We start from the raw sequence: 24,814 nt of genomic DNA on the forward strand, positions 1-24,814 counted from the left end.
AATCGTACTGAAGGAAGTCAGTCAAGGACCGCAGCAGGTGTGGGGGATAAGCAGACCAGCAGGAATCTCAAAGAAGGAAGAACTCTCTACAAGAGGATGAGCAGCACTGGGGATGGAGGCAGGATATTGCTTGTAGCTCAGGGCTCCTTAAGAACTTAAGTTCTCAGAGCCTGAGAGAGTAAAGGTCACCTGTTAGGAGAGCTTCCAGGGGAGCATTGCTATCAGGGAAGGGTAGATTTTAATTTATAGTACAGCTCAGGATGCAGCATTGGGATGAACACTTGTCTCTAAGGCTCAGTAGAAAAAAAAAAGTGAAGGTGCATATCAACCCAGAGAGATTTCCCCCAGGAGCTGAGGTCCAGAGGAGTGCAGCCGGATAATTTAACTGACTAGATAGTTAAGAAAAAAAAAAAAAGTAATCTGGTGTTGTTCTTTTTAAATAGGTGTATGGTTCTTGGGGCACCTGGGTGGCTCAGTCGGTTGGGTGGCCGACTACAGCTCAGGTCATGATCTCACGGTCTGTGAGTTCGAGCCCCACATCGGGCTCTGTGCTGACAGTTCAGAGCCTGGAGCCTGCTGCGGATTCTGTGTCTCCTCTCTCTGCCCCTTCCCTGATTGCTCTCTGTCTCTCTCTCTCAAAAATAATAAACATTAAAAAAAAATTTTTTTAAGAGGTGTATGGTTCTTGTATGTTCTTTTGTTACATTCCTGGTCGACAAGATACTTGCTATTTTACTTGCTCCTTGTCTATTAAAAATGAGGTGAGGAGGCCCATGCCACCTCCAGCACATGTAACTCCCTGGTAGTGATACCAATTCTAATCATGATGAGGACAATTGCTGCAGCATGGTAGAAAGGCACAGCGTCGCAAGCCAGAGAGAAAATAATGAGAAGGGGGAACTGACTGAAAAAAAGATTAATTGGCCTTCCACTGCTGTCAGAAGTACTGGGAGAATGCCTTGTAAGAGATACCGAACTTTCCAGAATGAGCACAAATACTGCAAATATATTCATTCTTAACTCTCGTTTCACAACGAGGGAGGAACTCAGGAAAACAAATAACTAAACACATCGCAGTGGCAAAAAACAAAAAAATCTCTTATATTTAAAAAGGACTAGAAAATCTACAGAATATTTCTCTCTCAAGGAATCCCTAATCCCAAATTAATAGTTCACGTAGTTATAGTGGAGAGTTTGCATTATTAATATTGTTGAGGGTCTAATCCAAACGTTTTATATTTTCACTTATTTTATGTAGCTAATTAGTGTTTTAATTTATTTCTACTCAATCTTGGGATCAAGAATTTCCTACCATCTTATGAAGAAAATAAGTTACTTCCTTAATAGAAATCAGCCTCTCTGATAGCTAGCTGATGTTTTACCAAGTGAGACTTATCAGATGTTCCATGTTGTGTACACCTAATGCCCGCCTCTAGTTTCACCTGCTCCCCCCTCCCCAGGGACAAGGGGGGTTTAGGGCATTTACCAACACAGATTGGCCTGGCTGTTCCTATCCTATTTTATTCTTGGTGACTAAATCCTTCTCCATAAGATATAAGCAAAATCTCTTTCCTTCTCTTCTTGATGCAGAAAAAGATTAATTGACATGGGGGCGGTGGGGGGGGGTGTGTGTGGAAAGAGAGACTCACAAGTTATTTGCGGATAAATTTTTTATCTGCAAAAATCTGGAGTAGAAAACGGAGTGACAAAGATGTTCACATTTTGTGCATTTCTTTGGTCACTTTTCAGCATTTGGTTGAATTACTCTTCACTTATGATTTTCGTGTGGACCTCCCGGCTCTTTACCCGCAGCTTGTTGACCTGGGACTCGGCAATGTCAGCCCGTTCCTCGGCCTCCTCCAGCTCGTGCTGGAGCTTGCGGAATTTGGAGAGGTTGACATTGGATTGTTCCTCCTGAGAATGAATGGAAATGCATTTAGGAGGGAAAAAAGGTCAGGATTTCTAGTTTCTTAGGTCAATGGGTCTCAAATTTCTTTTTACTTGAAAAGACTTCACTCTAGTAAACCTTTTTTTTAAAAAAAAACCTAGAGAAATGCTCTTGAATTTGTTTTTATTTTTTTATTTTATTTTTTATTTTTAATTTTCCTTGCATGCTTCTTGAACTCATGGATAACAAGGAGGGACAGGTGACATTTGCCACCAGGCTTTCTAAAAGTTCTCCTTTTTAACATGTAAACATCTTAGAGCCATTACTAAATATGTCAGTTTTCCAAACTTTTTGTCCCCCTGAGTCTGGTGAATGAAACCAAACCTTCTAAAAATGCAGGTACACCACCTGTGTTATACTGAGCTAATAGCCTGGAGTATAAATTATTGCTTGTTGAATATAAATTATTGCAACTTAATGCAGTTTACAAATTAAAGAAAACTTGTTTCTTAAAATAGTTTTGAGTAGTCTCTGATTATGTTTGAACAGATAATCAGTGAGTTTGGGAAGGCCAGTTCGGGTTTAGTCTTTAGAATTTTGTCCTTTTTTAAAAGGCTCATTGACAGCTGTCCATAATGTGGCATTCAAATTTTGAAGTGAATAAAACTTAGAATCACTAAATAACAGAGCTTGAAAAAAACCTCAGATCTTCCTCTTATAGATGAGGAAAGTAAGAGCCAGAGAGACATGTTAAGTCTCTCTGTCACCACCCCCCCCCCCAACCCGCGCCCACTCCCTGCCCCAGACCTTAAAGGTCAGCAGAAAAATGAAAAACATTCATGGACAAAGGAACTAATTTGTGATAAGTAGGTATATATATATATACCCATACTTAAATACTTAGGAAATCAGCATTATTTATTATTTAAGATAAATCATAGGCTAGAGAAGTGAGATAAGGTGGAGTGCCAAGAATCTGCTGATTTGAACATAACCAAGATCTTCTGAGCTCAGTGGTTTGAACATAAGCGGGACCTTCTGAGCTCCAGGCTTAATATTTAACTGCTTACTTGTCACCTTCACTTATGTATACAGTGGTATTTCATTGTTTCCAAAACAGAATTCCTGTTTCTTTCTTGCCCTGTGAATCTGTTCCTCTCTTAGTTCCGCATTTTAGTCCTTGCTGTGCCATCCACCTGGTTATTCAAATCACAGACTTGATGAATTGCCTTTGATTTCCTTTCTCTCTCGCCAACCAAGGGCGACCTTTTAGCATATCCAGTAGTTTCTCCCTCCAGAATGTGTCTTGAGTCTCTCCACTCTGTCTGCTCCACCACCATTGTAACACAAGCCATGGGACCTCCTGGAAAGCCTCATAAAATGTCTCCTTGTACTGCCTGTGTTACCCAACAGTCCATTCTCCACAAAGTAGCCAAAATATACTTTAAAGAGTATAAGCCCAGGCATGACTGAGCAGTTCAGAACCCTCCTGTGGCTTCCCAGGGTCCCACTGTACTTGGAATACAATCCAGACTTCCTACCAGGGCCTAGAAGACCCTGTGATCTGCTTCCTACCTCACTCTACTGCCTCTTCTCTACTGCTCTCTCCGTGGTTCTTTCTGTTCCTTGAACCAGACTCTTTTCCACTCAAAAGCATTTTGTTGCTCTTGCCCTTCCCTGGAACCATCTTCCCTGGCTCCTTGAGTGGTTGGTTTCTTCTCATTCTTTAGAATGTCATTGACCATTTTCCTTTGATCCTTCCTCACCATACCCTCCTTTTCTTCCATCCCTTAAATGAAGTTGGTTCTGCCATATCTGAGACCAGAGGCTGCTCAGTCACTCCAAGGGGTTTGGAACTCACCGCTTCCTCAGCTTGTCTCTTATAAGCTTTCACCTTCGCTTGCAGTTTGTCCACGAGATCTTGGAGCCTGAGCACATTCTTGCGGTCTTCCTCAGTCTGAAATAATATTTTTAAGAGTGAGTCTCTTGAGAGTACAAACACCATCACATTTTGTTGTGCATTTGCTTTTTGATCCCTTGCAAACTAGGGTGAAAACCTAGACAGGCCATTTTCCTTACCTGGTAAGTGAGTTCCTTTACTCTTCTCTCGTGTTTGCGTAGACTCTTGACAGTTTCAACATTGCGCTTCTGTTCACTTTCAACTTCTCCTTCAAGTTCGCGTACCTGCAAAAACGTGGACATTTTAAAGACATTTACTGTGATCCATTCACTTAACGGATTTCTGCTTCTTCAAACGACCTGTGGTGCTTCTTTCACTCTGTTTTATATCTAGGTTTCATGCCCTAGTCTAATTGTCCCCTTAAAAGCTCTTTGGCAGCAAGGAATGTGTCTCATTCCATCTCTGTATGCCCCACTCATCCAGCAGCACTAGGTCCTCAAAAGGCCCTGGACTGGAATGAGGAAATGTGCCATCAGAAGACCCACCCTGGCCTCCAGTTTCTGGATCTGCTTCTTCCCGCCCTTCAGGGCCAGCTGCTCAGCCTCGTCCAGACGGTGCTGAAGGTCCTTCACCGTCTGCTCCAGGTTCTTCTTCATCCGCTCCAGGTGGGCGCTGGTGTCCTGCTCCTTCTTCAGCTCCTCGGCCATCATGGCCGCCTGTTAGCAGTGAAACAAAACCGGTTGAGAGCTGGGCTGGCGCATCGGGATTCAAGTTCGAGCACCACCGTGTTGCCCTCTGCTCACATCCGTGATGGCCTTCTTGGCCTTCTCTTCTGCGTTGCGGGCTTCCTGGACAATGTCTTCCATCTCTCCCTGGATCTGGGAGATGTCCGTCTCCAGCTTCTTCTTGGTGTTGATCAGGCTGGTGTTCTGTTAAAATAACATATTTAGAAATATTTAGTATATGAGAGCAAAGTTGGGATGCCAGACTTCTAATGAACTCACAGGCTAGTTAATTAAGTAATTAGTATCCCTCCTTGTTCAATAAGTTATCTGAGATGACAATATATTTTTGAACGACAATCAACTTCGGATGTCACAGTACAGATAAATATTACTAACCCACAAATATTAAATGTTTTAAACGTTATCCTCCATAAAACACTGTGAGTACATTCTGAGATAAAGCTACGATATGAGCAAGAATTTCATTTTCATTCCTTTGTATTTTTCACTCTTCTATTATACTCACTTGGGTGTGGAGGAGCTGGACGCGCTCACTGGCGTCCAGGAGCTCCTGTTCTGCGATTTTCCTGCTCCTCTCCGTCTGTTCCAGGGTCGCCCGCAGCTCCTCGATCTCAGCCTGCAGCAGGTTGGCCCTGCGCTCCACCATGGCCAGCTGTTCCTTCAGGTCCTCCTGGCTCCGGAGCGCGTCGTCCAGGTGCAGCTGGGTGTCCTGTGGAATGAACGATCGTTGAGACACCTCGTTCTCAGGGCTGCAGTCTCCCCAAGCCCCTTGGGGCCCTTTTTCGAACCCACTTACTTTGAGGATGCCCTGGGTGTTCCTGTAGTTCCTCAGGGCCTCTGCAGCCATGCGGTTGGCGTGGTTCAGCTGGATTTCCATTTCATTGAGGTCTCCCTCCATCTTCTTCTTGAGCCTGATGGCGTCATTCCTGCTCCTGATCTCAGCATCCAGGGTGCTCTGCATCGACTCCACGACTCTGATGTGGTTTCTCTTCAGCTGGTCAATTTCCTCATCCTTTTCAGCGATTTTCCTGTCGATTTCAGACTTGACTTGGTTCAACTCCAGCTGGATGCGCAGGATCTTTCCCTCTTCGTGTTCAAGAGATGCCTTTAATGACAGCAAGGGGTGACGTTAGGGAATGGAAGTTTATGGTATTCTAGAAATAGGAATTAGTTCTTACTTTTTTGCTACCATAAGACATCTTTGTTCCCTCGTTACAGAAATTTCTACAATGTGTTGTTGGTTTTATATATTTCTGTCTCCCCAGCTCGATCATTCCCTTGAGGGCAGGGACCTTAACTTACTTGTTTTTGTTCCTTTGGTGTCTAACACAGTTCTGACTAACACCTGTGTGTTAGTTGCATGCATAGTCAAGTCTCCATCCTCATATGTAGTACACAGAGTGAGAATTACTTTTCTTTTCTCTTGATTCAAGAATTTCATCAATTTTACATGCAATAGACTCTAATTCCCCTTGTAATTGTTTTTAGAATGTATGATAAAATGTCTACCTCTGCCTCCTCTAGAGCAGCCTGAAGTTCAGACTTTTCATGTTCAATTTGCTTCTTTACTTTTTCTAGTTCATGGATACGTTTCCCTCCTTCTGCAATCTGCTCAGTAAGGTCAGAAATCTCCTCTGTTGGTGAACAGAGATATAAAAAATTTGTTCAGTGAAGGAAAACATTTTTTCAAATCTTTGGTTAAAGGAGATTAAAATGTACTCACGTTGCAAATTCTTATTTTCCCGCTTCAGGGTTTCAAGTTGGTCTAAGGATTCCTCATAAGCATTCTTAATCTTGAACAGCTCTGTGCTAAGGGAGCGGGACTCCTTTTGGGAAGCTTCAAGTTCAGCATGAGTTTCTTCATACTTCTGTTTCCATTCTGCCAGGATCTGCAGGGCAAAGGGCAGTCAAGAAATTTAATGGAGAGAGTTTGATGGGATATGAGAACCATCTATTCTGGCAGCTGACAGGCAGAGTTGGGATGACCTGAGACTGACAAGTAGTTATGAATGAAAAAAGTAGAAACCACAGGACTTGTCTTTCCCCACTGCCACCTGACATGGAGCAGGAGCTCCCAAGAACAGCTCTTTCAGATAGTTGGAATAAGGCCACTGAAGGCAGCAGGCTTTGGTCCCCTGTTGAATGCCAAGGCAGAGGCTGCAGCACAAGGTACCTTGTCGAAGTTCCTCTGCTTCTTGTCCAGGGCCGCGCAGGCCGCGTTTGTTCTCTCCACGTCGATCATCAGGTCCTCCACTTCATTCTGGAGCCGCTGCTTCGTCTTCTCCAGGGAGGCACATTTGGCGTTCACCGCTTCTACGTGCTCCTCGGCATCCTGTAGACGCTGGGCCAGCTTCTTCCTGAAAGGTGAAATAAGGACAATAGAAGTGAAGGCCATCAGCAGAATTGGAAGTTTCCAGGTATGTACAAAAGAGTGCTTTCCACAACCAGACTCCTAACAGTCTGCTCTTCGAGCTTGTTTTGTAGGCCTAGTTCTGTGTTGACTCATTCCCACTCCTGCAAACTAAATGCTGACAACAGTCCAAATTTCAACATCACCACACTTCATAGTCTGGTTTTAAGGCCATCTGTGATCAGCCCAAGCCAACATTTTACCCATTAAGGTCACTGGTTTATTCCTTCTCTGTAAAATATTAATATCTGTCTTGAATTACTGTTACGTATGTCTTGCCTCCACTGAATTTTCATCTCCAGAAGGTAGAGTGTGTATCTTGCTAATCTTTGCAAGACTGTCACACATGTTAAGTACTCAAATGTTGGATGAATTGAATTCAAATGAATTCAAATTCATTACCAAATATGCTTGATTTTGGCTAATTGTGTCCCTCCCTTATTTTTCCTGGCTTTCCATTAATCCTTTAATAAAAATAAACTTTTCCAAATCAATGTCAATTTTGCTTTGTGAGCTCCACTGAAAATCTCCTCTAAGGCATCCACCCAAACATGATTCCAACCACATGGTTGTACACTTGTCACGGGATAAACGACTAGCTCCCTCCTGAAACCTTTTGAATGAGTAGGTTTCTTCTTGTCAAGATTCTCCCTCTTCACAGTTGCATCTCGAACTGTTGATTACATTGAATATTTGGTCCTTTTTGAAACCATGTGTTTCCTTTCTTATTGCAGAATTTATGTTTTCTTTTTAGTCTTTAATAGTATATGTCTTTGTTCCCCTACAAATAGCCATGTTTTTACATCTCAGAAGGACGAGCTATGCTTTGAAATCTTGGTTATTTTTCCCTTACATACCTAACATCTTCGAACAATTTTTCCATTAGTGGCTGAGAGGAAGGAGAGGCACAGGGCAATACAGTTAACTCTTACTCTGTCTACACCTTTATAGATAGAATGATGCCCAAAATACCCCCTTTTGAAAATAGTCGTTCAGCTTCCTCTTGCCTTACCTGCTTTCTCTTTTTGCCCTCTAGCTTAATTCTTTTCCTGCACTGCCAGATTGTCTGTCTTGCTTTGGTTTGCGTTCATGCGTGTTTTTTCCATTGTTTTTAAATTTTGTTTTTGGAGCAATGGACATTTTCCCATATAGCGCTTATAGCAGATGCACTTGGTTAACAGGGATATTTCCATTTTAACTAAGTCTAGAACATACTTGGCCTCCTCCAGCTCCTCTGTGCGCTGGATGGCATCCGTCTCGTATTTGGTCCTCCACTGGGCCACCTCGCTGTTGGCCTTGGACATTGCCCTCTGCAGCTCAGCCTTGCCCTCCTGCTCCTCCTCATACTGTTCGCGCAGCAGGTCACAGTCATGGCGGGCTGATTGCAGGGCGTGGGCCAGTGCACTCTTGGCCTAAGAACGTAGAGATCAGTGACTTAATTTTATATCTTTAAAGTGATATTTAGTCTCTAGGCTCCTAGAGGTCACCAGAAGAAAATCTATGGAAGTAAGAAAACCACAAATAACCTCAAAAATAAGGATAGTGACAACAACAAGTAGGGCTTACCTTTATCTCCTCTTCAAGCTGCCTTTTTAGTTCCTCAATCTGTTGTGTGAATGCTTGTTTGCCCCTTGAGAGCTGAGAAACTAATGAGTCCTTTTCATCTAGCTGGCGTGAGAATTCACCTATTAAGACCAAGATGGATAAAACTCAGCCTTACTTTTGGAAATCAGAGCTCTGAATTAAAAGCTGGAGCAGGGAAAGGGAGCTGAGTTTGAAACACTTTGGAGAGTATGGATTACAGCAAGCCACCAACGTCCACTTCAGTTCTGATGAGAAAATCTATATGAGAATGAGAAGTATGGAAAGCTTTGAGGCAGATTACATACTTACAGGCAACACAAAACATTTTGCAAGGTATTTAAGATTATTTGATCACAGTAGAAATTGGTCAAGAAACATGCAACAAGAAATGTAAATCAAACCAACAAAACATCCCAGTGCTTCCTGTCTAAGGCAATAGTGTTGTACTAGTGTACCTTACACTGAAAGTTGATTGAAACAAAGAATTTATTGTATGGAAAATAGGAGACTTTGACCGATTCCCTCCATCAGTAGAAGTGATGTTCAGAAGAAAATCCTGGAAGCATTTTTATGTTAAGAAATGATCAAATACCGTTCCACCCCAGAATTCATTGGTTTAGGGGGCCTGAGCAGTTCCTAGACTAAATGGCATTTAAATCCAATCCAACTCTTCAGGCACCATAATTCAGAAAACATGCTGTGCTGTATTAAAAAGGGAGGAAAGACTTTCAGCTCCATTTTTGAACTGGTTACCTGGAAGCTTTATCTCTTTAATAAGAATGACAACTTTCTCTTTTTTCCATACCACTAAATTCTAGAAGGAACTTAGAAAAGATTCTTAAGATTCTTTGAGAATACAGGTTTTCTTCTTCCTGCATGAAGTATACTAACTATCTGCATGACAATAACACAAGCCTTACTTTGAACTTTGTTCTAGAAAGAACAATATTTGAATGGATATGAAAAAGTGGTTCTCCAACACTTTGATCTGCCTATCACTTTAATAGTCCAGACAACCCATAAAATAATTACCATCTTGTTAACCTCTTGCTTGAGGAGGTAGAACTTTGGTAAAATAGTTGGTAAAACTTTGGTAAAAAGTTAATTAGGGGAAGGGGTTAATGCACAGACTCTCCAATTTGGGAAGTCAAAACTCTACAAACATCCCTTGAAGGCTCCAGGGGGGGTTTGTAGTACTATTTCTCTGCATGATGGTGCTAGCTAGCAGCAGTTGGCCAGACTTCAGGAAAAAGAGTGGAGTAAGCGTTCTTGGACAGCCACCTCATCATTGCCATAGTCTGTCATTTTTAAAATGTGGATTACATTACACAGGCCATTGAGGGTAATAGAGTAATAAATAACTTGGGCAAGCATTTTGAAAGATGAAAATAAATATTGTGAAGATACACTTTAAATCTGATAACTTGATTAAAGTCAAATCTGCTTTAAAATGTGAACGAGCAAAAGAGCCCGGATCTCTTTAGTGAAATCAACAATTACAACAAAAAAGAAAGCAGTCCGTGCCAGGGGTCAGTAATGTGCTCCTACGAGTGGTGGTGGGTGGCCCCCAGGCAGATAGTATGTGATCTCAATTAAGTCATTGCAGAGGTTTTCAGCAAATTAAGCATCCAAGCTAAATTTGTCATTCAAGGTCAACACTGGTCAATGGCCCACCTGATTCTGTCTGCAGACGCGCTCTCTGAGCCGTCAGGTCATTGATCAGCCGCTGCTGCTCCTCTTCCTTGGTCTTAAGTTCACTCACCTGGTCTTCTAGAGTGCGGCACATCTTTTCCAGGTTCCCCTGCATCAAAAAGTGGTAGAAGGCATCTCAAGCAAGTATTTGGACCACAGAAAATTTCAATAATCCACACATTCCATACGGTGGTACTTCCTTATTTGGAGAATTAAATATCTTTACAAGCAAACAAAAACTACAGAGGCCTTGGGTTGTGGTGGAAAGAGTAACGAATGACAGAGTCTAAACGTGCTACCAGCAAATGGCTTTGGGAATTTAAGTCTTAAATCAGGTGGCTTATCTCTGAGATGAGAATAATGACACTTGATTTTTTTGAGCAGCAAGTTTATGTATTTGTGCTTAAGGGGAAAAACAAAAGCCTAATCAAGGTGAGGTGTTTTTAAAAACCCCAAATGCATAGTTGAGTTGCTCTCATTTGGAAGAGCTGAACTTTCCGCCCTACATGTTCTTTGGGTGTGGCTGTTCTCACAGCAAAGAGTGGATGCTTTGCCATCACACCCTGGGTGTCCCTCGCTCCCGCCAGTCACCTGCTTGTGCTGCCAGTTACTAAGGACTCTTGACCGGCTCACTCACACCTGTCTCACAGAAATCTCTTTAAGACTTAAACCATGGTTGTACCTTGGCCTTGGAGACAGTCTCCATGTTACTGGCCAGGTCGTCGATCTCCATCTTCAACTCGCTCTTCTCCTTCTCCAGCTTCTGCTTGACCCTCTGTAGGTTGTCTATCTGCTCCCCCAGCTCGGCCACGCTGTCCGCGTGCTTCTTCCTCAGGGTGGCCGCCGTGGCTTCGTGCTGCAGGGTGGCCTCCTCCAGGTCCCTGCGCATCTTCTGGAACTCGGCCTCCCGCTTCTTGTTCATCTCGATCTGGGCGGAAGTGGCCCCGCCGGCTTCTTCCAGCCGCTCGCTGATCTCCTCCAGTTCCCGGGAGAGGTCGGAACGCTGCTTCTCTGCTTTGGCCCGGGAGGCCCTCTCTGCCTCGATTTCCTCCTCCAGCTCCTCGATGCGGGCCTGAGGGTGACACACCAACATTAATGGCAACTCGTGGCAGTTTTGATTCCTGTGATAATGTGGACGAGGTGGAGGTTGTGACTCACCTGTAACTCCTTGATCTTCTTCTGCAGCTGCATGGCGAGGGCCTGCTCATCTTCAATCTTGCTTTGCAGATTGCTCATTTCAAACTCTTTCCTGTCAGAGGGGCACTTTATGTCAGTCACAGAAACAGTAGTAGCACTTTCCCCATAGACGTGTTCTCATTGCTTACTTTTTGAGTTTCTCATCGAGTTGCTGCTTGTCATTTTCAACATCCATTGTGGATTCTTGGGCCAATTTTAGGTCTCCCTCCAGTTTCCTCTTGGCTCTTTCTAGGTCCATGCGGATTTTCTTTTCTTGTTCCAGGGATCCTTCAAGCTATAAGTTAATAATGCATGAATATAGTTCCTGAAACGTTACCATCTTTTATCCCAGGTTTGACTTGTAGACATTTAACTCCTATCTAATCAGCAGCTTATTTTGATTTTTCCATGAATTAGGCAAATTTGTCCCACCTATTCCATTCTCATAACTATTCACTTAGTCCCAGGAATCATCATTTGAAAGGTGAAGTGTACCTCATTACCATATGATTACAGTAAACTGCCAGGGAGACAGCATGCCTTCCCTATCTCCCCACCGGAATCCACTGTGACTGTGCTTCACCACACCCACAGACCCCACAGCTGTGTTTCTAACCATGACTTTTGTCACTTCCTCCCTGATGCACACATTTATAGCGGGTTCTCTATTTGGTATCAGACTACGTTTAAAGCCGAATTCATCTTCCACATTCTTTATTTGGAAACCTTTCTTCCTGTGAGAGAGAATCTTACGGATGTTTACTACTTCTTTGCTATTGCTATGCTCCCCACTTGGAGCATCTCTCAATTTCTTTGCATGGCCTCTTGCTTTTCAAGCCCAGGCCAGACCCATTTTGTTTGTACAGATTTCTTTGGTAAACACAAGCTTTCCTTTTCCCTGAGTCTTTTTATGTGTATTGTCTGTTAACCAACAACTTTCTTTATTGATTTTTTTTGACTTCTTGGGTGTCCATCTTAGACCTTGTAGCAAAGATAATGTCCTATACACATATCCATTGGAAGCTCTTGAAAAGTCCTCATTACATCATAAGAATGCAAACTCATGTTTACTTAGTTTGTTACAAAATTAAAAAAAAATTTTTTTTTACATGATTTTAGGCTTACGTCATCCACTTGTTGTTCAAGCTTGATTTTAGCTTTGGTCAGCGTGTTGACCTTGTCCTCTTCTGCCTGTAGGTCATCCAGGGTCTGCTGGTGGGCCTCCTGGAGGGCCTTCTTCTCCTTGGTCAGCTTAGCGATGGTTTCGTCCAGGCCTGCCATCTCTTCCGTGAGGTTTTTCACCTTGAAAAATTAAAGAAGAAATGGTATCTGCTTTAAAGCAGGTTTACTAGGCTGGCGGAACCTCGATATGGTAGAACAGAATGTGATTCATACCTTGTTCTCTGTGGCATGCTTCTCCTTTTCAACCTTGGCCAGGGTCAGCTCAAGGTCATCGATGTCTTTCTTGAGCTCTGAACACTCGTCCTCCAGTTTCCTCTTCTTGGCCGTCAGCTCAGCGTTGATCTCCTCCTCATCCTCAGCTCTCTCAGTCACCTCCTTGATCTTGGCCTCCAGCTGGATTTTCGTTTTGATCAGCTGATCGCACCTTTCCTCTGCATCAGCCAAGCTGTCTGCTTCCTGAGAAGGGATAATAGGCATTTTTAGATTGTAGTTCTTTGGACATTTTCAGATTTTATTAATATTTCAAAACCATATAAGTGAATTGTGTTTTAAAGCCTTAGGTTACTTTTTGTAAACTTCCCATCATCTAGGAAATATTTATTGGGCACTTATTATGACACTGGAGATTTTTTTTTAATTTAAGGAATTTAAGTCATGGTTCCTGATGAAATTATGATACAGTTTTATTTGATAATGATGCAGTTCAGGACATACTATGCCAAAATATGGCACCATGGCATATTGTGTACCATAAACTGAAGGAGTTTGAGAAAATGGAAGATGCAGGAAACCCACTCTGACCTCCTTCCCTCACCCCCTAAAACAGGTCATTAAACTCCCGTGTAGAAAGTGCCCTTCCTGTACTAGTAGGAAAGAAGACATTCTTATCACCAGAGATGAGAATTGGGGGCCAAGAAGGCTGTATAAACAAACCTTGTTAAACTAACCCTTATCTTTTTAGTTACTTTTTCACCATTTATTACTCTTAACTCAAACCCCTTTGTCCTGTCAAATCTTTACAAATTTATTGCCTGTCTAAAAGATATATAAGCTTCCTGCTCTGCTTATTTCTTTGGGTCTTCAGTCTCTTGCAAAGGCTCCCATGTACATGTAAAAATTCAGTAAATGTGCATGCTTTTCTCCTGTTAGTTGATGTTGGTTGCTTTAATTTTCAGACCCAGCCAGGGACTTTAAGAGGGTCCAGGAAAACTTCTTGTTCCCCTAATGATGACCTATATTTAATGTGTTGGTATATAATTTCAGATAAGTCTCCTTTCTTTCTTTAGTATTTATTTCCAGAAAAGTTTAGTGTGTAAAAAACAGACAAAATGGTCAGGTATCCAGCAGGTTGCTAGAGGGAGGGGTAATATCAGGAAAGTAACTTAAAGGGAAGATGTCTTACAGTGACAGAGTAGCTGGGAATCACAGGAAACACATGGAAGAAATAAGAGGCACTAAAAATGTTCAGAGGTGGTGCTTAAAGAAGTACCAGGTGGGTTTCTCATAAGTTAGAATAGAAACTCTGTGGGAGCAGGGGCCATGCCTCTTACTTCAAGTTGTATCCCTGGTGCTTGGAACATTATTCCGTATTTATTAAATGTGGAGACTTGACAGAATGATGTTGGAAAGAGGTCATACTATTCTCAGAGGAGAGGAGTATGATTGGAAACTGAGGTATACCTTGCAGTTAGCACCTGGTTCTCAAAGGTGTGATGAGCCTCTTGTCATTTTGGAAAAACTGTTCAAAGTCACAGTGCCAACCCAGGTAGGTACAGACAGTTCATCTTTCTTTACATCTTCTAGTGAAAGGCCCTAAACCTGTACGTCCAACTGGACCAAAGTAGATGTTCTTCTGAGCTCAGAGGACTGTAGGACAACTCTCAGTACTCAGGTAGTGGGTCTCAGTAGCAAACTGAAAGTCTCTGGTCATTTGCGTCACAAAAGTGGGTTAAGCAGTGGTGTTTGATCAAACATTTCTTCCAGGTCTTCTGGGTGTTTATTGGGACATCAAGCAAGAATGTCAACCCTGTCTCTCATGCTTTGGATAAAAACTGACACTGTCTATAGAAAGTGTTCTCATTATCCTTGTCATGATCCTACTCTTTCAGGTACTGGAGAGTTTCTAAAGATAGAACTGTCAGGGAAGTTGCCAGAATACTGGTTTCAAGTGAATGTATTTTCATCATGATGTGTCCTCCCTCTTCACTGTGAATATTGTTCTTTTCACTGGTCTAATTTGCTCTTCTCAGTAGGGAGAATCTTGGGGAGCAAAGATCACCTCATTTTTTGACCACATTCTGCTAGGAAAAACACTAGGGGGAAAGGGAAAATGCTTTTGTTTTTCCTTTTAAACAGCAAAGAATCCTACTGCAGTGCTTTGTGGTAATGTTGTGTATGGGATTGTGTGGATCTTCTATGGAGTTGTGAGTTAGGAAAGATTGATAGTCCCTTAGTGAGGTGGAATCTAGACCTTTCTCTAGCAATTGCTGAGCTGAAATTTTCGCATCAGATTGGGTGCTAAACAAATGGGTTCTGATACTCACAGCTTGGACCTGGAGTTGCAGGTCATTTTTCTCTTGCATCAGAGCTACCATCTTCTCCTCAAGTTCTTTCCTTTTTGCCTCTGACTTCGCCAGCTCTTCCTTGGTCTTCTCAAATTCTTCCTTCATGTTGGCCATCTCCTTCTCAGTCTCGGCGCTCTTGAGGAGGGGCTTGATCTTGAAATACAGCTTCATCCAGGGCCAGTGCTTGACGTTCATGAAGGCGCGGATGTTGTACTGGATGCAGAAGATGGACTCTCTGTGACAGAAGCAGAAACGTTCCAAGTCAGGTTCTCACAGGAAGCAGAGTGAAAAGGCCTTGGCTGCTGGGGCTCAGTAAAATATCTCTGTCAATACCTTCTCTCCACCATCCTCTGGTACTCCACTCTGGCCAAGAAGCCTCTGCACCTGGCCTGGGTTCGGGTAATCAGCTGGGCCAGCTTCTCGTCTCGCATCTCCTCTAGAAGCCCCAGAAGACCAGCTTTGAAAAAGACCTGTGTGGGGGGAGGATTTGCAGATCAGAAACTGTACATAAACTTCAAAGGGACATGGATAGCATCGGGTGGGCTTTAGAGACCATTACCTTGGTGTGACCAAATTTATACTGAGTGTGGTCAACGTCGATGGACCCAAGGAGCTTCTCAGAAGCCTTCTTGCTGTCAATGAACTGCCCTTCAGGGATTGCACTTGCATTTAATACCTTGTATCTGTTTAGGCCAAACAAATAAATGATACAGCTATTGTCACCAATAAGAAATCTTCTTGCCTTATTTTAGAAATGATGTAACTTTTGGGTAGTCTAACAAACATAAACAAGAAATCATATCTACGTCTTTATTCTCTGCATATTCAAAGGGTGTCAAACTTTTGGCATATCAGCATACCAAATGATCAATACAGAGTCTGTTAAGTGTGTTTCTCTTCTCCTCAATCATAATAGAACGTATAAAGGATTTTTATTTCAATCAAAAAAGTTGAAATAAATAAAAGAACCTCTTAAAATAATTTGAAGTGAGAAAGTCTGACCTCTGTTTGAAGTCTGCATAAAGGATTCTGCTGGGGAATCCCTTCCTGCAGATGCGGATGCCTTCCAGCACTCCGTTACACCTCAGCTGGTGCAGGACAAGTTCATGCTCCATGGCCCCTAAAGGGAAGGATACACATGCCTTATTTCATGGTCTAAAGCAAACACACTGGCACTTGTCTGGATGTCAGAAGTGTCTTACCAGGGGTTTTGGTTTCATTGGGGATGATGCAGCGTACAAAGTGGGGGTGAGTGCTCCTCAGGTTAGTCATCAGCTTATTCAGATTCTCCTGTGGAATTAATGAATATTTGGTTTGAAAGTGTGCTCTTTTCATACATTCATATTTACAGACATAATCACTGTGACAACCGTGACATTGCTTCAATTCTAACGAATGGTATCCTAATTTGAATTTGCAAAGAGTTCTTTCTGGAATTTCCACATTCCCAAAAAGTCCTTTCCTTTCCTGTTTTTGTGCATTATAAACATATTTGTCTACAAGTTGTTGAGGTGGTTGTTCATTGCTTTTGAATCTCCTAGCATGTGTTGTAGACTTAATATGATATTCTAAATGTAGGGAAACACCCCACCCATACTGTTTCACCTGGATATGTGATCTGACGTTACAAGTAATTCAGTGTCTTATTCCAAATCTGTCATTTCTTTATTTACCCTACTTTCAATTGTATCTGCTTCTCTATCACATTCCTATTCCTTCTCCTAATTACAGAGCTGTGTCCTCCTGCTCATTCCACAGAAAGTGGCCTTTTAGTGCTTCACTCTGGGAATTGGCAGAAAACCAACAGCCATGTTACCAACTGTGAGAAGGGTTCCAATTTGTGGAAATCCTGTTTGTTTGTTTGTTTGTTTGTTTGTTTTTCCAGAATAACTAAAGCTTTCATTGTTACAGATGGGATTGTCCAAAGAAAAGCAAATTTTCCTTCAAGAGCTATTTTTTATCACATCTGTTTTATACCCTTCGTTTAGAATCAGCCTCCAATTCCCAACACTGTTCTTCTGTCTTTGGCTTTCAAAATCCACTCTATTCAGTTCTGTGCCAATATATACCTAGGCACGTGCATCATTTGGAGACTCCCACATACTCCAAAAAATCTCGTTTTGCTTAGTCCTATCCCAATAGGACCTTTTAAATGTCAAATGACTTTATTTCCTGGCATTCAGATTTAATTTTGTTATCTGATACTGACTTCTGCAATTCACTGTCATCCCTCCTGACACCTTGTCTCCTATACACTGAAGTGTCTCTTCCAAACTACCCCAGACCCTCTGAGACTCCATTCTACCACCACCAACTGACCTAGATCTTTGAGTCACATTCAGTTCTGGAATCCTTGCAAGATTACTCCCCTTGCCCCACAGATACAATAAAATTGAAGTTCTTAAATCAAATAAGAGAGAGCAAAGGATGTTTGTACCCTGAAGAGAGCAGACACAGTCTGGAAAGAAGAACCCTTCTTCTTGCCGCCTTTCTTACCACCAGCTTCTAAGGGGGGTAGAGAGAGCACAAGCAAATCATAAGACAGGCTTTCTCAGTATATGTTTTATACATTAAATGAAAGATGACTTCTGTTGCAAGTTACCTGCTTCAGCAGCTGCTCCCCCAGTGAAGAGGAGAGCCAGAGTCTTCATTGCGGACTTCTGGTACAGCCCAACCACGGTCTCATTCAGGGGGTCCTTGTTCTTGTCCAGCCAGCCGGCAATGTTGTAGTCCACGGTGCCAGCGTAGTGGATCAGCGAGAAGTGGGCCTCGGCCTTGCCTTTGACCACCTTGGGCTTCTGGAAGTTGGCGGACTTTCCAATATGCTGCTCATACAGCTTGTTTTTGAAGGAGGTGTCTGTAGCCTTGGGGAACATGCACTCCTCCTCTAGGATGGAGAAGATTCCCATAGGCTGAGAGTAGAAAAAGAAACAGATGCCGTTTGAATTTTGTCTGCTTATAAAAATAATATGTAACATCATGATCCTATTTGAGTAAATTCATCTTTTAATTTCTTACAACTAATGAAGACTTATTCCTTGGGCCAGAAGTCGTTAAGTCAGCAAATATGTATCAAGTGCCTCTAGAGATCTAGATGCTGTGCTGGGCTCTGGGATGTGATGGTGAGGGAGATGATCGAAGGGCATGCTCTTGTGGAGTTTGTGTCTTGCCCCAAGGCTTTACAGCCGTATTTCTCCCATTGTGACTCAAAAACTGGTTGCATCAGAATCACTTGATGAAAATTCAGGTTCCAAGGCCCCCATCCACACTGACCAAAAAGTTTTTCCAAGGGTAATGTGCAATTTTATTAAGTACTTGTGGTGAGTCTTAAACCGAACTTTGAGAGCCTCTGCTTTTAAGTACTAGAAATTGGCATTTCAGTTACCAGTAATAATGAATCTAAGGATGACGAAGTGATAATAAGTACAAAATACTCTATCTAGTGCTCTTTTATAAGGAAAGATGGCTTTAAATATGAGGCCATCATTGCAAACCATTGGGAAATGTAGAGTTCTGTACGTTAAAGAAAATATTCACTCTCCTTTTACCAGGATATCTACCTTGGAGTTAGCAAAAGAAGGAGTTTTCCTGATTTTGTTTACCAGTGGAAATATTTTAAGATTCTCACTTAAATACTATTCAGCAGTATACTCTGTGACCTGAATAGTCATACGAACCTTCTCGATGAGCTCGATGCAGGCAGCCAGGTCCATCCCAAAGTCGATGAACTCCCACTCGATGCCCTCCTTCTTGTACTCCTCCTGCTCCAGCACGAACATGTGGTGGTTGAAGAACTGTTGCAGCTTCTCGTTGGTGAAGTTGATGCACAGCTGCTCCAGGCTGTTGAACTAGGGCGTTGCAAACACCAAAGAGCTCAAGTGAGTTTGGGAAACCCAGGGGGAATTCGGCAGAGCAGACACGAAGCGGAGGGGCCTTAACAGGGCCGCTTACTCCAACAACTCACATCAAAGATCTCAAAGCCGGCGATGTCCAGGACCCCGATGAAGTACTGTCTGGGCTGCTTGGTGTCCAGCTGCTGGTTGATGCGGGTGACCATCCACAGGAACATCTTCTCGTAGACGGCCTTGGCCAGGGCGCCCACTGCGTTGTATACCTTCGTGGACAGAGTAATGATTGTTGCCGTTACCAAAGACGTGTTGAGAAGGCTGGGGGTGTGTGTGATTCATTGAGGCCGTTCACTTACCTGCTGCACAGTCTGGCCTTTGGTGACGTACTCGTTGCCGACCTTGACCCTGGGGTAGCAGAGGGCTTTGAGCAGGTCAGCAGAGTTCAGACTCTGGAGATAGGCCGCCTTGTCAGCAACTGTAAAGACACAATTCAGGCATCCTGTGTGACCTACTGTGGGCCCCACAATTCATAGGAGCAGAGTGATGAGTGAATCATTTTATAGAAAGTCTGTATGGGGGTAAATTTGCATACATCCATCAGAAGCTCAGCTGTAAAGGAAACATGAATATGGAGTGGGCTTTTCGGCTCTGTTACCTTCGGTGCCATCTGGCTCGGCCTGCTCCTCACGCTGCTTCTGCTTGAACTTCATGTTCCCATAATGCATCACAGCCCCCGTGAGCTTGTAGATGGAGACTCTTTCATCAGAGGTGAAGCCCAGGATTTCGATGGCACTCTACCAGGAAAAATGAGAAGACAAAAGGACAGAAGACACTAACTTATTGAGGAGAATTTATACCTTATCTTTAACCACACCCAGAGAGGGGTGTTATTTTCATTCCCATACATAATGGATTAAAAAAAAAAAAAACACCCCTGCATATGTAACTTACATCTGTGGCCATCAGCTCCTCTTGGTCATCAATGCTGGGGACTGTGATCTCCCCTTGACTGACGAAGGCATAGTCATAAGGGTTGGTGGTGATCAGGAGCATTTCTGGGTACACAGAAGTCAGGGTATACATTTTACATTAGAAGTTGTTAATAAATGATTAACGTCTAGCGTATAAACTTAAGCTCTTTCTTACCAATTAGGTCTGGCTTCTTGTTAGACATGATCTGATAAAAAATGTGGTAGCTTCTTTCTGCCTTCAGCTGGAAAGTAACTCTAGACTTCTCCAGAAGATCTGCAGTGGAAAGTAGACACTGGTCAGGGCAGAAAAATTATAAAGTTCCTGGAGTGATTTTGGAACTTGGGGTCATTAGCTGCTTCTCACTGGCCCCTTGAGATTTCCACGGAATGTCCCCCCGAGGTACCACATATTGTGCCTCTGCAAACACCATTGCAGTTATTCTTAGCACCTCTGGAAAGAAACTAAAGCCTGCCTGGCCCAGGACATAGACATTTCTCATGCAGAAGATCCTTGACATTTAGAGTATAATTGATTCTCAAGAACCCCTGTCTCCCCAGGGTCTCTTCTCACTTTAAAATAGACCATTAAGAGCAACGTTTATCAAGGCTCAGTAGGCAACTCATTTACCCTCATGTTAGTGTTTTCCTAGAAAAAGTTGAAATTCATTCTGAGGCTGGATTATTTCAGACAAGCCCAACGGCTCCCGGCAGTTCTTACGGAATCATTAGCTCATGACTGAGGATAAAGCACTCTGTGGGCTATGGGTAAGACTGGCATTAACCATGGGCATGTTTGGCAGCAGACTGGTGTTTCACAGGCTCCAGGCTCAGCAGGAGCTGCAAAATGTTCCTCCAAACCATCAGTTGTCATTCTTGGGTTCTGTTGAGGAGGTCCTGTTACTCACATGTTTCAATATCAGCAGAAGCCAGTTTTCCCGTGGTACCGAAGTGGATCCTGATGAATTTACCCTTGCAAGTAAAAATGATGATGTTATATACCAGACTTGAAGCGCACGAGAAAGAAGAGACTGCAACGATAGTTCAGGCATGCTTTCTTGGGCACTTAAGGGCTGAGAAGAGCCTTCTGTGACCAAGAGACTCACAAAGCGAGAGGAGTTGTCGTTCCTCACGGTCTTGGCGTTGCCAAAGGCCTCCAGTAGGGGGTTGGCGCTGATGATTTGATCTTCCAGAGTCCCCTGCAAAGGCAAGCACGGTCCTCACCTCCGGGGCTCCAGACTTCCTGAGAGCCCTGACATCTTGAGTCTGACCCCAGACCCACCTGAATTTTGCCCGAAGTAACTTCCTCCTTCTTCTTCTCCCCAGTGACTGCAATTGTTGCAAAGTACTGGATGACACGCTTGGTGTTCACGGTCTTCCCTGCCCCGGATTCTCCGCTGCCAAACAGAGACCAAACATCCGTGAGGAATCAACCTCTGTGACGAACGAAAGTGCTTCCACTAGCAGCATTTACTACCTTATGCGTCGATCTTTATATGTCTTTGTCAGTTCATATTATTTCTGTTGCTCTCCACTGATAAGAAGTAGAGAAATCCATCCATTAATCACCTAACACATACTTCTTGAGAGCTTAAAATGTGCCAGGCTCTCTTCTAGGTGGCCTGGGGTTGAGGGGGCCAAAGGGCAACCACCCACAACTATGTGGGAAGTGAAACCGTTAGTAAAAAAAACTCTATGAAACAATTATGTGTTCTTCAGTCTCCTTAGATTAAAGACATGACTTAGGTTAAGTCTTTGAAGGACTGGACGTCTCTCAAGGAGGCCTTAAAAATGAGCTACTGGTAACATTCCCAAACGGCTCAGATGTTCAGGAGGTGGTATGTTATTCCCTTCCATGCACAGAGACGGGATTTTATACCATCTACTCTCAGGAAAGTTCTTTGTAGCCTTTAAGACTGGACTAGCAAATGACAAAATTTGGGGCATTGTTATTTTATATTCTGAGGTAGTCTAAGCCCTCCAACAAGCTATAAACACTATCTATTTCCAGGCTGATCAGCCATCGCCTCAGTATGGGAACATTAACTATTTTGTTTTTCTTTTTTGGTGTCTTTTTCCCAGTGCAAATAAACTGCCGGTGAGTCCCAGGATAGTAATACATACGTGATTAAGATAGACTGATTCTCCCGATCTAGAAGAAAAACAGCAGGCAATCAGCATATATACAAGTTACACAAACAAAACTTTCTGTGGGGATGGACCTGTGATGTTGAGTGTCTCACTTTAAATGGAGTTTTTAAATACATTATTGTCAAGTTATGTATGACATTATTCTTAAACCTCTTAAGTTGAGGAGAAACACAGAATGCTGTTATATCTTGAATTCCTTAAGCTGTGACAATAAGCATGTCCTGGTTTAAGACAAAGAGCGGGGGCTCTGGGCTGATGGCTCAGAGCCTGGAGCCTGCTTCCGATTCTGTGTCTCCCTCTCTCTCTGCCCCTCCCCCGTTCATGCTCTGTCTCTCTCTGTCTCAAAAATAATAAAATAAACATTAAAAAAATTTTAAAAAAAGGGGCGCCTGGGTGGCTCAGTTGGTTAAGCGTCCGACTTCGGCTCAGGTCACGATCTCACGGTCCGTGAGTTCGAGCCCTGCGTCGGGCTCTGGGCTGATGGCTCAGAGCCTGGAGCCTGCTTCCGATTCTGTGTCTCCCTCTCTCTCTGGCCCTCCCCCGTTCATGCTCTGTCTCTCTCTGTCTCAAAAATAATAAAATAAACATTAAAAAAATTAAAAAAAAAAAAAAAAAAAAAAAGACAAAGAGCGATACTTTCCAAAGCCAGACACTGTCTAGTTGTCAGCTGTGGATTCCGGTAGCATGCTGTCTGCTGGTCCGTGCATGAAACTTTCTGAAAAGTGGGTAATCTACTAAGGGTTTGGACTATAGTTCGGTAGGTTTAAATAGTTCATCAAGCCAAGGTTGAGGTGTTGTTTCTAAATGAATCAATTGGCCTCACAAAGAAAAAAAAATTTTTTGCCTTATGGCCACAGACTGCACCCCAAATTCTCATCAACCTTCCCCAAAGTATGACATCGGGTTGAAGAAAGATCAGATGAGGAGCACAAAATCCTTTTAAAGTGGGGGACACAGCATCTGTTCATGTGTGTGTAGCCCCCAAACACCATCTTCATTCAAAGAGAGGGCATCTTCTCTGAGATGGTGTCTGATGACTTGAGAGGTAACAATACTCCTAAAAGCATCAGGTTTGTGGTCAGCAAGAAACTTAAGCACAAAAGGACTGAACGAACGTGTATTTTTCATTTCTATTCAGACAGTGTGATTCAGTTGTTACTGAATCTTAACTCTTATTATTTACATCTATACAATAAATTATGTATTCCCAAGAAGGAGACTGCAAGCAAATGCAGCTGAATCAAGGTGGAGCGGTAGTGTGGCCTGGTAAAATCACGGAGTGGGAGTCTGGAGAGCTAGGTTTTAGTTCCAGCTTTGACGGCTTGTAATTCTCTGTGTATTAATTACCTCTTCTGTACAACCAGGGGGGTGGATTAGATTATTTCCAAAGATCTTTTTAGCTTTAACACGTTGTGACTCTAGGGGGTAAAGTAATTTGTATGAGAAACACTTGAGCCACTCACCCGTCAGCATGAACTGATAGGCGTTGTCGGAGATGGAGAAGATGTGGGGCGGGGCCTCCTGGCGCTTCTTGCCTCGGTAGGCCGTCACCACCTCTGCATTGTACACTGGCAACCACTTATAGGGGTTGACAGTGACACAGAACAGGCCTGAGTACGTCTGTACCAAAAAGGGGGAAAGAAGGAATATAGTCATTTCATGGGGACCTTAATAACCTGCTGTTTTTCAAAAATATTAACTGCCTGCACAAGCAGAAAGGCCATGAGAATGAACTCACGTAGATCATCCAGGCTGCGTAACGCTCTTTGAGGTTGTACAGCACGGCGGGCTCGTGCAGGTGCGTCATCATGGCCATGTCCTCGATCTTGTCGTATTTGGGAGGGTTCATGGGGTAGACTTGATCATCTTTCACTGTCAGAGTCTGGTAGGTAGGAAGGATAACTTTTTGTCAATAGAGTGACCAAACCAAAAATCATCAATCACGTGTGGCCAGCTCCATGGACTCTACTTACCGCTCCCGCTTCAGTCTTTACCGTCACCTTCCCTGCTTCTCTGCTCTGGATAGTCCCTTTGACAAAGGATTCCTTGGGCTCCGCCACAAACACAGATGTCTTGGCATCGAAGGGCCTATTCTGGGCCTCAATGCGCTCCTTTTCAGACTTTCGGAGGTACGGAGCTGCCTCCCCAAAAATGGCCATCTCGGCGTCGGAACTCATGGCTGCGGGTTATTGGCAGCAGCCCAGTCCAAGACCCTGCCTAGGAAAGGAAGGAAAAGTACTACAGACATTCAGATATTACATATTTCACGTTTAGAAAAAGAAAACATTCTGTATTCACTTAGCATTGCGTAGAGTGTGACCACGTTTGGCTAGAGACGAAATATGGGTGTTTGTGTTTTGGGCCAGCACTGATAGGTACTTAACTTAGTCAAGCATTTGGAAAGAGACTGTGGTTTCTGGCTCTGGCTCACCTGCTGTATGACATGGTAGCTGCTTTCTGTTTCATCTGTATACACATTCATTTCTGTTAAGTTGCCTGTGACTGGCTTATACAGGGCACAGAGCTAGGCTCTGACAGGGTTTCCTCCAGCTCTTTCGCTGAGAGCACTCTTCCAACTGGATTATAAGCACCTTGCAGGCAGGGAGTACTTTTCCTTCTACAGCATCCTTCATGCCTCTTACAACACATGTGGGATACATACAAGGGCTCAAAGCTGGCTTTGTGAATTTGCAGCACAATGGATT

At 43.2% G+C, this 24,814-nt stretch overlaps 1 protein-coding gene across 1 annotated transcript; it reads right to left on the reverse strand.

Moving 5' to 3' along the window:
- Positions 1-1,730: 1,730 nt before the first annotated feature.
- Positions 1,731-24,286, reverse strand: MYH1 (myosin heavy chain 1). Its single transcript, XM_007085949.2, has 38 exons — positions 24,083-24,286; positions 23,848-23,991; positions 23,573-23,729; positions 22,083-22,110; positions 21,241-21,355; positions 21,065-21,157; positions 20,867-20,930; positions 20,137-20,235; positions 19,942-20,045; positions 19,646-19,784; positions 19,347-19,465; positions 19,107-19,256; positions 18,820-18,990; positions 17,745-18,054; positions 17,580-17,647; positions 16,345-16,432; positions 16,145-16,262; positions 15,702-15,825; positions 15,476-15,612; positions 15,122-15,377; positions 12,792-13,034; positions 12,522-12,698; positions 11,546-11,691; positions 11,379-11,469; positions 10,903-11,292; positions 10,203-10,329; positions 8,511-8,629; positions 8,160-8,356; positions 6,708-6,891; positions 6,258-6,423; positions 6,044-6,168; positions 5,331-5,639; positions 5,040-5,243; positions 4,592-4,717; positions 4,334-4,504; positions 3,968-4,072; positions 3,750-3,845; positions 1,731-1,914 (listed from the first exon to the last, which is right to left on the reverse strand). Exons 1-38 carry the CDS (start codon positions 24,284-24,286, stop codon positions 1,762-1,764), a joined length of 5,817 nt encoding a protein of 1,938 aa, XP_007086011.2. The 3' UTR covers positions 1,731-1,761.
- Between the last annotated feature and the right edge of the window lie 528 nt (positions 24,287-24,814).

The sequence above is a fragment of the Panthera tigris genome, chromosome E1, assembly GCF_018350195.1.
Source record: "Panthera tigris isolate Pti1 chromosome E1, P.tigris_Pti1_mat1.1, whole genome shotgun sequence".
Lineage (NCBI taxonomy): Eukaryota > Metazoa > Chordata > Mammalia > Carnivora > Felidae > Panthera > Panthera tigris.